Raw genomic sequence first — 14,572 nt, 5'->3', positions numbered from 1 at the left:
TGAGCTGGCCTGAAGTGCAGCCTGTGTGAAGACATTTTTGGGTTCTCTCTACTTCTAGCCATGGCTATGCTGTTTCCATAGAGGTCCATGTCTTGATTTTGCAGTGAAAAATGAACCCACAGTGAGTAGAAAGTGTGACAGGAGCAAAAAAAAAACCAAAACACCACAAACTACTTGTAGTTCAGGGGGTTAAGTTGACTTTAGGATTTAAAGAGTGTTGTTAGAACCTTTCCTGTGATATTAGAACTCTCCTCCCTCTGTATTTTCCCCTCATAGCCGCATTTCCGTCTACCCTGAACCCCCTTTTAGCCTCGATCATTTATCTCCTGCAGCCCTGCTGTGATCAGGTGGCCATATCTGATTCTCCCACTTCCTCTTCTTCCCTCCTCTTCCCCTCCAGCCGGGGCGTTTGCTGCTGCCGGCATACCGGACGCTTCCCCGCCGCTCCCAGGAGGAGCTGACGAGAAATCCAGATAGATCCTGAGCAGCTGAAGGCCTCATATGCCTGTTTGTGTGTGTGTTTGGGTCAAACCTTGTCTAGTACCAGGAAGTCTGATGAATAAGACAATCAGGTCTCACTAGTGTGTGTCTTTGACCTAGTTGTGGTGTTCATTAGAGCTCTTCATTGATTCGACTGCACCGAATACGTCACAGTGCACTCCTCCTCATGTAGGTTCACGGCTTTAGCTTCGGATCAGATTCACAAATGTTGTTGAACAGTTATTGCAGCTTTATTTGGGTTCAGGCTGATATCCTTTTCAGATTTGGTTTGGGCTCAGACAGAAATCCTTCAGGATCAGTTTGAGCCCAGCAGGAATTTTCAAGTGTGTGTCGATCTATGGCGTCTATAAACGTTAACGGGTCCGTCCTGCTTTGCCTGCGTGTGGCTCGTGTATATTAGAAACACAAGCCCTGTAAGCTTGTCTATCACATCAGAGAGGGATTTGTAAAAAGGAGCAGAGTGTTATTATAAGTTCACTGGAAAGTGGTTTTGACAGCCATGTCAGGTCTAATGTTTTCAGTGATCCGGTTACCCAAGGTGTGTGCTCGGGCTGGAAAAAGAAAAGACGGCAGATCACGAAGAAAATATGTCCGCTGTTGCTCAAAAAGTCTCTGCAAATCTGCTTTTGATTGGCTCTTGCTTTGACTTCAAAATGTAAACCTGATTTATCTCTCTCTCTCTTTTTGTTATGCAGCCCTGCAAGGCCCTTTCGATTCCCCAAAAGGTAAGACCTGCCAAAAACAGTTTCTTCTCTGTTGATGTTCTGGATTGCAAAGCCCTCCTCCTCCTCCTCCTCCTCCTCCTCCCTTTATTCCTGTCATCCATCCATCACTGCTCTTGTGCAGCCATCATTCCTCAGCAGTGAGTCACGAGAGTTATCGATGGGAGTTGTGTGCTCTGTGTACCTGGTAACCAGTAACTTGGTTCCCCTCAGTCAAATCTAGGAGACTGTTTAACAAAAGCTTTTTCAGTGCATTTATAAATGTTTAGGGGGGAAATCACAACTGTTCCAGGTTTTAAATTACAATGAGACACAGAAAACACTATTTCTAATCAAGCCAATGCTTTCTGATCTGCTTTATTTCCTTTTCTCATCTCTCTTTTAGAATTTTGGACAAATTCATCTTTATTTGAAATATGCAATCTTGTTAAACTTGGGGATTTAATGCAAAATCTTAACTTAAATTCCTGACTTTATGTCCTGCAAAGAGGCCTTTTTGTTTTTCTCTTTTACTCTCTATATATAATTGGAGGCGTAACAGTCTCAACCTTACTCACATCTTATCTCAGCTCCTGTTTTGTCCTGAATGTTTTCATTAACTCACAGTCTCCCACTTGTTTCCAGCTATGCCGAGCTGATAGCAGACTGGCCTGTGGTGGTTCTGGGGGTTTGCACGGTGCTCATCGTGATCTGTGCCCTCGTAGGCGTCCTGGTACCCGACCTGCCAGATTTCTCAGATCCGTTGCTGGTGAGTACAGAAATGTGACGCTCTCCTTTCTGGATAAATAACTAGCCTTATTCCAGACTATGAATACGAACAACGTATGGTCTGTGGACTTAATGAGGTGAATGAAACGTCTTTAACCCAGAAGGTGTGTAAAAATATTAGTGTACATAATTTTGTGAGGCAGATATTTTCCATTACACAAGGTACCAGGACTTTCACATGTTCATGAACCCACTGAATGCCAAAACCTGCCAGCAGGTTTGAAAAGCATGTTATCTTTAAAGAATATAGCCAAAATTACAGCATTTATCTGCCACAAACTGTAAAGACTGAATATAATTGTCATATTTTTACTTTTCCGACAGTCCTTGAACTAATCATGCATGGCGTGTGGTTCAATCAGGAAAAATAACCACATTTCCAAATCGCTTTATTCTACTTGTTCCATTTAAAATTCTCCAAAAATAAATTGTCTACTTTATCCTGATTCTGTAAAAAACTAGATATTCTGAGCTCTATGGCCCAACTGAGAAGCTATTAGTAACTCAGCTACGATTAACAGCCATTAGACAAAAAGCCAGAAACTATTATGGTGAACTGGGCTGAACCATGTGGTGTGCAGGCAAATAAAACATGTAAGGAAATTAAAACATCTAGTGTCAGCATATAAAGCCACCTTTTTTTTTTTTTTTCAAGTATTGGTAACATCTGTGGGCAGATGTAGAAGAATATGGATTCCAGATTGTTTCAATTTTTGAAAAACAAAAAATTAGTGAAATGTAACTTTAGGTTTTTATTTTATGATTTACACCATTATAACTGTGTTTCTGCTCAAAAGACCCTGCTGAGTTTTCTTTAACTTCCATCCAGGGGTGTATTGTTTACATAGAGGTGCAGGACTTCATATTGCCGAAGCAAAAAAAAGGCCCAGAACCTGCTTGGGGTTCAGAGGGTTAAAGAGCAGTGTCAGTCCTGTTTGGTTTGAAGGTGTGGTTCTGTTTATGTATTAGTAGTAATATTACCAGCGACAGCACACTGTGAACAAGATCCAGATGCAGAGTTTTCCTGGTGTTCTTCTGTTAGCACATCCTGGGTGGAACAAACAAACGGAATGGTGCAATGTTGTGAAGTGTCTTTTTTGTTTGTTCAGTTCAGAGAGAACATAAATTTCATGCTAAATGAATCTCTATTATCAAAACTCATTTTGCTTATTGTCGCTTGCTTTCTTTCCCAAAAGGGTTTCGAGCCGCGAGGAACTGCCATCGGCCAGCGACTCGTCACGTGGAACAACATGGTGAAGAACACCGGCTACAAAGCCACTCTGGCCAACTACCCCTTCAAATATGCAGACGAACAGGCCAAAAAGTAAGTTCTCACACATCTCTCACACTGTCCACACATGGATGTTTCTGATATTCAGTTTCTAAAAATACTGGGGACGTGTAATTATTGATTATTTTGCCTAACAGTTTAATGATAGAGACAGCAGTGTGTGACCTCACATTCAAATATCACCCAGTTGTGGGTTGATTCTCAGCTCAGACTAAAATCTGTTTGTTTTCATGACCCTGTAAACATTAAGACAATTTCTCCATCAGTTCCTCTGCACTGAAACACTAAGCGGACATTACTGTCATCACATCTGTTCAAAGTGTTGGATGTTCATCTCTGAATAATCATTTCTCTGGCTGTGTTTGGCGGCACCACATGAACATTTTCTCAGAGATCCTCAGAAATGATGTGAATATTTCAGAGTGAGGATGATTGTGTGCAGCTGGAAAGGCTTTAGAACTCTACCAGTTTAAAAGTGAGTTTTTGAATATAGACAGTGATAGTCATGGTTTGTTTTAACCACTTCAAATCAAGTTTGTGATGTACAGAAAGTTTTAAAACAACCCGGGCTAGCTCACGATTTAGGTGACAATAAAAAAATCAGCAACAAAAGCACGACAGAAGACAGAATAACAATTTCTCAGATGAATTTGTAATATAAAATATAGTTCTAACATATGTGTCAAATTTTTCTTAAACGTTTCAATGCTACTAAAAGCTCACTAAAACATATTTATTCCTTTTACTTTATTTCTAAGGGACCATATACAATATTTAACATGTTACCAGACTTAGCCTCGGGGCTAATTTTCCTCTGCACTCCGCTGGCAGGTCGTGATTAAAACTCGCCCACATTGACTCTAATCCAACTACATAATGCAAATTACACACACAAGGCACCGTAAGTATGTTAAACAAATTAGCCACCAGGATATTTGAGTACAAAGAGAAACCTACACGATGAAGAGTGAAAAAATGCACAAAGACGAGAGAGTGAGTGGTTGTCGAGTAGCTTCAGCAGATTGTTCAGTTTGGATTTAAAGCTTGTGAGGAACTACAACTCTTTATGTCATCTGGTTTCACTGAGTTTTCGCTTTGACTGGAGAAAGCTGAGACGCCAAATGCAACACAATCTCTCTCTTAATCTCTTTCTGAACAAAAGTAAACAAAGTCACGTAAAATTTTTCGCACAAAGTTGAGAAAATTCTCAAAGCTCAAACAATGATTTTTCTGCAGTTTCTCACAGTGATGAATTTGCTTTTGATCTGGATTTTTTTATGGTTTGTTTGTACAGGGATTGTATCGGTTCTGTAGCTGTTTCTTCAGCTGCCTTCCAACATGTAACACAATAACACTTGTGGGAAAGAGTCACAGCTGCAGAAAAGTGTTGGCCGCATCAACAGAAAGAGAGTTTCTTGGACTCAAACCTTAAAATTAAAATTTGGATCCGTTGTTGCACCGAGATGTCCAAATTTAGCAACTAAATCAATGTGGTAGTGTAAACTTATTGACTCCTTTCTGAAACGGAGGCTCTTGAAATGCTGCAACTATGATTTTAGAGATAAAATGGAGGCTGTACGCTTAATCTATCCGTTGTATCTTCTGCTTTGTTTCGTTTTTTTATACTCGAGGCAAACACACTAAACCTAGAGTGAGCAAGTTGATCAAATGAACTTTGACGATCCGTTCTGGAACCGAAAAACGTACTTATTTCCAACTTTATTAAACTTTAAGTCACCGTTTGTTAAACCTGCAGCAGCTGCTTTTTTCTTGTAGTGCTTTTGTCAAGTAGCAGGACTCCAAACAAAAGAAGAATATCATAATATGGCTGCTTATATGAAGCCTTACAATAGAATGGGAGCCGGAGGTTGAGGGAGGAGGAGGCTGGGGGTAACAGTGGGGGTCAGGGTCAAAGGATGCCGCTGACAGACGTGCTGAAAAGTCTGAATCCCCTCCTGAAAGAAAAGAGGAACAAAGTAGAGATTTGTCCATCCACAAGGTCATCCTCTGTCTTCTGTCGGTGGGAGTCTACTCGCTAATCAATAGCACGTTTCTGTACGACTGCATTCACTGTTGTACTTCTAAAATCCCACTTACGTCTGATTTAGAGCAAAACCTGAACCAAGGCGGGAATATTTGAGCTTATCCCCAGTTAACAGCATCTTTGTTGTTGCTTGAAAACAGAAGTCTTTGAATGACATTGACCTGCGTCCGTGCGCTTTCTAAAAACTGCGCCTCGTCTCTGCTGATCAGATAATGGATCTTCCCTCCGCGTCTGTGGCCGCCTTTGTTTTTCTTTTTTTTTTTCTTCCCGTCTCGCTCCACGCGTCTGTCTTCGGATGTAATTGTGTACTTATGCGCGTTTGTTGTACGAGAGGCCTCTGCTTCTGTCAGCAAGCTTCCCTGCTTCATCCCGTCCGTCTGTCAGCTCCCTCAGCCGCTCTGACAGCCACCTGATTACTCCGCCTTCCTGTTTCTAGCTTTAAAAAAAAAAAAAAAAAACAGAGAAGGAAGAGGGTTGTCTGACACACAATCCTCGACCGCAGCATTATTCGTACTATAGAACACACAATACATACACACTCTCCCCCCCTCCACCCGTCGGGCCTCCTGCTCAATCAGAGCCACTATTATGATTATTATAATAACGACAGCAGTATCCTCGTCCTGCAGTGAGTCATTCATCTGATTTTGGAGGGGAACGGCAGCAATTACCGCTGCTTATTTCATTACCCAGCTTCAAATCTGCTTCCTTCATTTTGTGTCACGCTGACTCCGCAGCCTCAGACACAGCAGCATCTCTGTTCTCCGTCGGGTGATTTATGAAATCATTTTTTCAGACCGTCTCTCTTGGCTCTGTGTGGGTTTGGATAGATTAGAAAGGCGATGGTCTACTTTCTTCTCAAGAGGCCGTAAAATATTTCACAGATGATGTTAATGATTTGTCTAAAATTTGTTTAAGCAATCTCGCAAAGTGCTGTAAGACTGAAAAAACAAAATAAACCGAGTAATAAAATAGCAATTTGCTGCAGACTGCTTTTGTAATTGAGGCCGATAAACAAAAACTGAATGCAGAGGCAGCCTTGTCAGTGTAGCTTATTGTTTAAAAAACAATAAAACCTAAATTCCCAGCTTTCAAATGTCAGTGTATTTAATGGGCCTCTCTTAATGGCATACACTATGTTTACGCCAGGGTAATTAGATTATTGTTTTAGTGAGAAATGTTAGCTCAGAATTGTAATGCAGCTGAGCTTTAACCAGCAAAACTCGAGGGCTTGAAAAACATTTTCAGCTCCTGTTGGTGATCAAAAAGCATTTATCAGATTTGTCATTTGGGATAATTCAGGGATGTCAAGCAAGTAAATGTCAGATTTGAAAAACATAACATCTCAATGGGCTGCAAATAACAATGGTGTCGATTATTTTCTTGCTAATTTTTTCTCAGTTAATGCCGACAAATGCCATCCAGTGTTTCCCAAAGATGACCTTATCAAATGTCCTGTTTTGTCCACAACCCAAAAATATTTAGTTTACAGTCAAGAGAAAGCAAGCCAGAATATATTCAGATTTAAGAAGCTGAAATTGTCCCATTTCCCCCCCCTAACATCAGTTAACTGTTGCAGCTTTTTAATATAACACCTAACACCATGGGTCTTTTCTCTTAACATTACTAGGGATCCATTAATATGTGACTAAACTGTTACATACTATAGCTATTGAAAGCCAACAATTTGTCAGACGTCTGCTGCCAAGCTCCCTAAATAATCAGCATCGACATCAGTCATTGAAGAACTCATGTGTACTGTCATCTCAGTCATTCACACGAGGTTATTCTGTATTGCTTTCTAGTCACCAAGAACCCAGGTGGCCAGAAGACCACTTTGACAGAGACAAACGACAAGCTGAGTGGGACTTCAGCAAAGAGTTCTTCTGCGATGTTCCAGGTAAGATTTTAAATGCAATAAAAGAGAGAATTCAGAAAATACCTGGACTGTCGTCAACCAAAGAAGATTTTGGGCTGCATTCCAATATCCATACTTCTGTACTATATATTGTACTAGGAAGAAAATGAATGTGTTCCAGTACATAGTTTCAAAGGTAGTATACCAAAAATACTCAAATGTCCTAGTATGGAGTAGGGATTTTGAAGTATGCAAGCCAACATGCTTTTCTAGCCATTCTGAGCAACAATCCAGACTTTACATATGTCATAGTGTCATGCATGAGTATAAACAAACACTACAATGTGTGGTGGTCAAAGCTTAAGGTCCAATAATATGACAAAGTAGTATGTCCCACCTGTACTCTATGAAACAGTATGTACTTTGTGAGAGCAGCTGTAGTTTGAAGTTAATGTTAAAGGAAAAGGTGGATTCAGAATGAACCTTGCTTGACCGAAATCATACTTAAAACACAAACAAGCAGTCCATTTGTTGCATGGCAAAATATGCTTGTTATCTCTTGATTAACAAAACTGGCAAAAATGCATTAAATGCCTGCTAGCCTTATTAGCCTAAATGAATTATGAAGCAAAATAAAATAAAAAAAATTGTATTAAAAGGATAACAATATGCTTCAGCAAATCATACCATATTCATCAGATTTCCTCAAATATATAAAGTGATAATAGCAGCTCAGGGACTATTGAGGACAAAATGCAGACAAGTTAGCCAACCGTTTTTAGACAATGTGTTTGCAGTTAAAATACGAAATGCAAACAGCTGTTGGCAAAGTGTACATTTGACTTTTTGGCCATCAGCAAAAAGAAGCCACACTGATGACTTCTTTGACATGATGGCAGTTAGTTTGTTCTCGGTAAACAAACTGTAAAAAAAAGTAGACCTAGAACTTTCCATTAGGTTGGGCCAGTTCAAAAATGTGAAAACACAGGGTCATATGTTCCTGCCTCCACCAAATATAATGGTTTAATCCTGGAACTCTGTTGATGTTACACTTTTCTCAGTATGAAAGTAACACTAGTGATTGTCTGACCAATAGGAACTTTGGTTGACCGACCAATCGACCAGTTGACCAGGACACCACAACCTTAAAAATTGCACCCTTCCAACTCAGACCAGATGGTGGATAAAAATTAAATTAGTCCCCCGCAAAATCCCCAAAAGATTCAAACAAATATAACTCAGTGGAAATTCACCATACCAGCAGAATGAGAGAACATCTAAATAATAATTATGCTTTCAATGGAATGTGTGTTTTGACTGGAACCATGATGAAAATAAGATCTCCGTCAGTCAGATGGTAGAATCGTTCTTGTCTTGTATTTCCTAGCTTTTATTAATCCAGGAAGGATGGTTTTCTGCTTAAGTAATAAAACTCTTTCTTTCCTGCAGGTGACAGTTACTCTCGACTGGTGTTCACGTCAGCAGAAGGGAAGAACCTGTGGAGTATTCAGGCCATCAAATCCATGTGCAATCTGGACAACACAAGAGTATGTATACGGAAAGGCATGTTTCTCTGACAGTCAGGACTAATAATGATTATTTTATTAACCCTCTGAACTTGAAGCACGTTTTGCTCCTGTCACAGTTTCCCTCACTGTAGGCTGATTTTCACTGCAATGTCAAGTCCTGCACCTCAACGGAAACAACACAACCATGGCTAGAAGTCCAGGGAATGTCTTTTGTGCAGTATAGCAAAGACTAAGTGCTATTAATCATTTTTTTAAAAAAAGAAAAAAACATTGAGAGTTTAATTTCTTTGTTTTTTGTTTTTTAATTGAAAAGAAAAATGGAGTTCTATCAACATTTTACTTCGTGCATTTTTAGTTTGCTCTGTGTGAACACAGCCTGCAGTTCAGCCCAGTTTAGCCAAAAAAGTCCCCAGATTTTTGCTATGTGACTGTTGCTTGTAGTTGAGTCACAAATGGCTTCTTGGTTTCATCAAGGAGTGCAGGCAAACTGTTTATTTTTGGTAACAAGACATAAAGGATAAGTGTAGTAGTACATGATATTGATGAAATATTACAATTTTTAAGCTTAGATTCATGCATTTTTCCACTTTGGCATTGTAAAAGTCATGTATGATGAGTGGAAGGACTGTTAAAAGGATGAAAATCCAACAATCAGCCTTCCTTTTTTTTCACTGTTCCTAGCTCTGATAAATGGTCTAATTTTGGCAATTTTAAAGCTAACATACTTTTCAAACCCACCAACATGTTTCAGAGGGTTAAAGCCCTAGAAAGTTATTTGATTCTTCTGTGTTTTTAGTGTGTCTCCGTCTGTGTATTTACTGTTTCCATCTGTCCTCAGGTGCGTTCCCACCGTGACTACTGGAGTCTTTGCCAGCGCACCAACGATGCCTCTTGCTGCCCGAGCTGGACGCTCGGTAACTACATCGCTGTCCTCACCAACAGGTCGTCCTGCCAGAAGATCACAGAACGCGACGTGTCGCACACACTCAAGATCCTGCGCTCGTGTGCCAAGTACTACCACAACGGCACGCTGGGGCCCGACTGCTGGGACATGGCCCTGCGACGGAAAGACCAGCTGAAGTGCGCCACTGTGCCCCGCAAGTGCACCAAGTACAATGCGGTCTACCAGATCCTTCACTTCCTGGTGGACAAAGACTTCCTCAGTCCCAAAAGTCTGGAGTTTCCTCCACCTGTGCTCAAGTACAGCATGCTCTTCTCCCCTACAGAGAAAGGGGAGTCCATGATGAACATCTACTTGGACAATTTTGAGAACTGGAACTCCTCAGATGGCATCACCACAGTCACTGGGATCGAGTTTGGCATCAAGCATGACCTCTTTCAGGACTACCTCCTTACGGACACGGTTTACCCAGCCATAGCCATAGTGATTGTTCTGCTGGTCATGTGTGTGTACACGCGGTCAGTTTTCATCACACTCATGACAATAATAGCCATCATCAGCTCACTTATTGTGTCTTACTTTCTTTATCGAATGGTTTTCAACTTTGAGTTCTTCCCCTTCATGAACCTCACGGCCCTCATCATCCTGGTAGGAATTGGTGCAGATGACGCCTTCGTGCTTTGTGACGTGTGGAACTACACCAAGTTTGATAAACCACATGCTGAGCTGGCAGAGACGGTCAGTGTGACTTTGCAACATGCTGCCCTCTCCATGTTTGTCACCAGCTTCACCACTGCTGCAGCTTTTTATGCCAACTACGTCAGCAACATCACCGCCATACGCTGCTTTGGAGTCTACGCTGGCACTGCCATTTTGGTGAACTATATTCTAATGGTGACGTGGCTGCCGGCTGTGGTGGTGCTACACGAACGCTACCTGCCGAACATGTTCCCCTGTTCCAAACCTCCACACCAGCAGAGAGGTTTCTGCACCCAGATGTTCTGGGCTGGTCTTTGCCAGAAGGCCAGCAAATGCCTGTTTACAGTCTCTGAGGCGTCGAGGATCTTCTTTGAGAAGGTGCTGCCCTGCATCGTCATTAAGCTGCGCTACCTCTGGCTCTTCTGGTTTCTTGCCATCACAGTTGGTGGAGCATACGTGGTTTGTGTGAACCCAAAGATGAAGCTTCCTTCACTGGAGCTGGCGGAGTTTCAGGTGTTCCGATCCTCTCATCCCTTTGAGCGCTATGACGCCGAGTACAAAAAACTCTTCATGTTTGAGAGGGTTCATCACGGTGAGGACCTCCACATGCCTATCACTATCATTTGGGGGGTGACCCCTGTAGATAATGGAGACCCCCTGAACCCCAAAAACAAGGGAAAGCTGATGCTGGACAGCAGCTTCAACATTGCCAGTCCAGCAGCTCAGCTGTGGATCCTCAACTTCTGCCAGAAGCTGAGGAACCAGAGCTTCGTCTTTCAGTCAGAGGAGCAGGACTTCACCAGCTGCTTCATTGAGACATTTAAACAGGTCAGTACTTGATGTGTACAAATAACAGAACAAAATTTTAACTTTTAGGTGTCGCCTGACAGAATCAGCTTTAATCTTTGTGATTTTAACAGTGGATGGAGAACCAGGACTGTGAGGAGGCGTCTGTCTACCCCTGCTGCAGCCAGTCAACCTTCCCATACAAGCAGGATGTGTTTGAGTTGTGCATCAAGAGAGCCATCATGGAGCTGGATCGGAGTACTAATTACCATCTGGACAGCAAAACCCCCGGACCTCGATTTGACATCAATGACACCATCAGAGCCATAGTTTTAGAGTTTCAGAGTACCTACCTCTTCACACTGGCCTATGAGAAAATGTACCAGTTCTACCGCGAGGTAGGGCCTGTGGTATTTAACATTTAATGTTAAATTGTGTACACTGCTCCAGTATCATCTGCAGACAAATTAATTGGTCTAAACTAGTGTTTTTATGGCGTAGCTTTTAGCCTCTGGAGTACAAATAGTTTCTGGTAATTTTTTGCTCCTGTCATATTTTAGTCACTGTGGGCTTATTTTGTGCTGCAGTATAAAGTCCTGCATCGCATGGAAAGAGAACAATGATAGCTAGAACAAGAGATAACTCAAAAATGTCTTTTGTGAGTTACTAATGGCTTCTCAGTTGTGCTGAGGGGCACCAATTTTTTTTTAGTTTTTTGCAGAAATTGATGCAAACCGTTTATTTTTAAGTAGAATAAAGCTTAGATTTGGTTAAATTTCCCGCAAAACTGAAAGTCACACGTGATTAGTTTGAGGACTGTCTTAAAGTTGAAAAGAATTCTGTCTCTACAGTATGCAGCTAAAATAAATGGTATTATTTGGTCGTTTTGAAAGATGACATACCTTTTAAACCACAAACAGGTTTTGGGGTTTAAACAGTTAAGTTCAAGATCATTTTTGTTCCTCACATTGTGATTCTGTTTCAGGTGGATGCCTGGATCACAGAGGAGCTGCGCTACGCCCCAGCAGGCCTCAGTCACGGCTGGTTTGTCAGCAACCTGGAGTTCTACGATCTCCAGGACAGCCTATCAGACGGCACCCTGGTTGCCATGGCGCTGTCAGTGGCTGTTGCTTTCAGCGTCATGCTGCTGACCACCTGGAACGTCATCATCAGTCTGTACGCCATACTGTCGATCGCCGGGACCATATTTGTCACGGTTGGATCTCTGGTGCTGCTGGGCTGGGAGCTGAATGTTTTAGAGTCCGTCACCATCTCTGTCGCGGTTGGACTGTCCGTGGACTTCGCCGTCCACTACGGCGTGGCCTACCGACTGGCCCCAGAACCCGACCGCGAAGGGAAGGTGATTTTCTCCCTCAGTCGGATGGGCTCTGCTATCGCCATGGCGGCACTGACCACCTTTGTTGCCGGGGCGATGATGATGCCCTCCACCGTCTTGGCCTACACCCAGCTGGGCACGTTCATGATGCTGATCATGTGCGTCAGCTGGGCCTTTGCCACCTTCTTCTTTCAGTGCATGTGCCGCTGCCTGGGGCCACAGGGCACCTGTGGACAGATACCCCTGCCCAAAAAGCTGCAGTGTCAGGCCTTTCATGAAGCCACATCCACAGGCCCCCCACCCCAAGGGAAGAGCTCTGGTCTGGGGAAATACCAGCTGGACAGCAGGGGCGGGGAGGTGGAGCACTATGAGCTGGAGCCTTTGGCATCCAGTCAGAAAACTGAAGATAAACCTCGAGAAGAGCCTGAACTGTGTACTCAGCTTTATAACGGAATCCCCCCTCACCACCATAATGCTCCGTTTTCACACATCCATTACAAAAGCACCGACACGAGCAGAGCCGGCCCAGAGAACGGGCTTGTATCCACACTGAGCACACCGTCCAGGTGTCAGTACTCTCAGAACACTAACTGCACATGTGGGGACCCTCCTGCTCCTCACCTGCTGCAGCAGTGGACCCCCCACTCCTGTGCCCAGCCTCCCCAGGACTCCCTGTCCTGTCCTCCCACCCCTCAGCTCTTATCCCTCTCAGGAAACACCCCGAGCAAACAAAACCCAGCTCTCCTGCCTACAAACCTGGACCCTGTTTATGCACACATGGAGTGCCGTATGCACTACGTCCACTGTCCCCTCACACATTTCCATCACTGCTCGCAGGGAAGAGTTAGACAAGGACCCGCACACAGCTGCCATCTCAGGAAGTACTGTGTCCACACTGCGAACATGCAGGCTGGTTCAGTCAGAGAACAGAGATCCACGAGTCCTGCTTCACACCAGGACACAGGACCCGGCTCTGGCTCAGAAACTGTGGGAGAAGAAGAAGTTCAGAGACATGAAACGAGTCCTTCAAGTCCCGACAGCAGCCAGAATATCAGCACCCTGAATCAACTTCACAATGAACACCCCGTCCCTTCTCCGCACACAGAGTGTCATGAAAGACTGATCGCGAAGGACAACGACCACAGTTGTGGTGATAATCACGTATCCACCACGACCACAGAAGCAACAACGCACACGAATGCTTGTTGTAAAATCCCTGGCAACCAGGAGAAGCTCGAAAGTATTCCCGTCACACGGGAGGAAAGTGTCAAAAAGTGCAAGCAGAACTCGAAAAGAGAGCGGGCGTCCTCCGCCTCTCCAAAGAAACTCTACTGTTTTAACAGGACGTTGAAAGTGAAGTGCAATTCAGCTTCAGAGTTTAACGTGCCAAAAAGTGAAGCCAGCGTGCCTCCTATTGCAATAAACACTAACCCCTCATCTGAAAGCTTATGCTGACGACAAACTGATATTTTAATTAAAAACTCAATCCAGAACAAATAGCAGATGTCCAAAAAAAAAATAAACAAATGACACATACAATGTGCAATCATACAAGGTGTGAGATGTGTTTGTTGAACAAGTGCCTCAGTGTGTTTCAGACAAAAGCACGGACCCACTAAATATATTCTGTTTACAGTTTTTGTTTTGTACTCACCCGTTCTTCACGTGCCAGATTGTGTGTTTGATTTTTATGCTGGAACACACACTATTGAAAAAGCTACATCATTGTGGGAAACTAATGTTTTTATTTTGGTTTTTTTTTTTTACAAGGACACCTCCATGAAATTTTGCTAACTGAAGTGTTAAATATACTCGTACAGCAGCCATTTGCACCGCCATGAGATCGTACAGTGTCTATATTGTGATATTGTGTGTAATTATGTGTTGTCAGATACGATCACATCAACCTTAACAACAACGTGCCACATTTTACAAGCTGATGAGAAAAGAAAAAGTTGTTGCCTGTCACTTTTTTTTTTTTGTATTTGTGCGAGCTTCAATTCTGCGTGTGCTCTGGTGTTCAGGTCGCCACATGCCTCAGATAAAAGATGTACTGTATGATTAAAATGTCTTTTTTTTTTTTTTATCACTTTTGTCCTGCTATTGTGTACGTACACACATTCAGGCCATAAAATGA

The 14,572-nt window shown here is 42.7% G+C and overlaps 1 protein-coding gene across 1 annotated transcript; it reads left to right on the top strand.

The window, feature by feature from the left end:
- The first annotated feature begins 838 nt into the window (after positions 1 to 838).
- Positions 839 to 14,520, top strand: disp1 (dispatched homolog 1 (Drosophila)). Its single transcript, XM_008291588.1, has 9 exons — positions 839 to 861; positions 1,197 to 1,226; positions 1,848 to 1,971; positions 3,188 to 3,315; positions 7,132 to 7,226; positions 8,634 to 8,731; positions 9,552 to 11,141; positions 11,234 to 11,497; positions 12,085 to 14,520. Exons 1-9 carry the CDS (start codon positions 839 to 841, stop codon positions 13,888 to 13,890), a joined length of 4,158 nt encoding a protein of 1,385 aa, XP_008289810.1. The 3' UTR covers positions 13,891 to 14,520.
- The last annotated feature ends 52 nt before the right edge of the window (positions 14,521 to 14,572 follow it).

Source organism: Stegastes partitus, unplaced genomic scaffold (assembly GCF_000690725.1).
Source record: "Stegastes partitus isolate 25-593 unplaced genomic scaffold, Stegastes_partitus-1.0.2 Scaffold750, whole genome shotgun sequence".
Lineage (NCBI taxonomy): Eukaryota > Metazoa > Chordata > Actinopteri > Pomacentridae > Stegastes > Stegastes partitus.
This window is presented reverse-complemented; position numbering and strand designations above follow the sequence as displayed.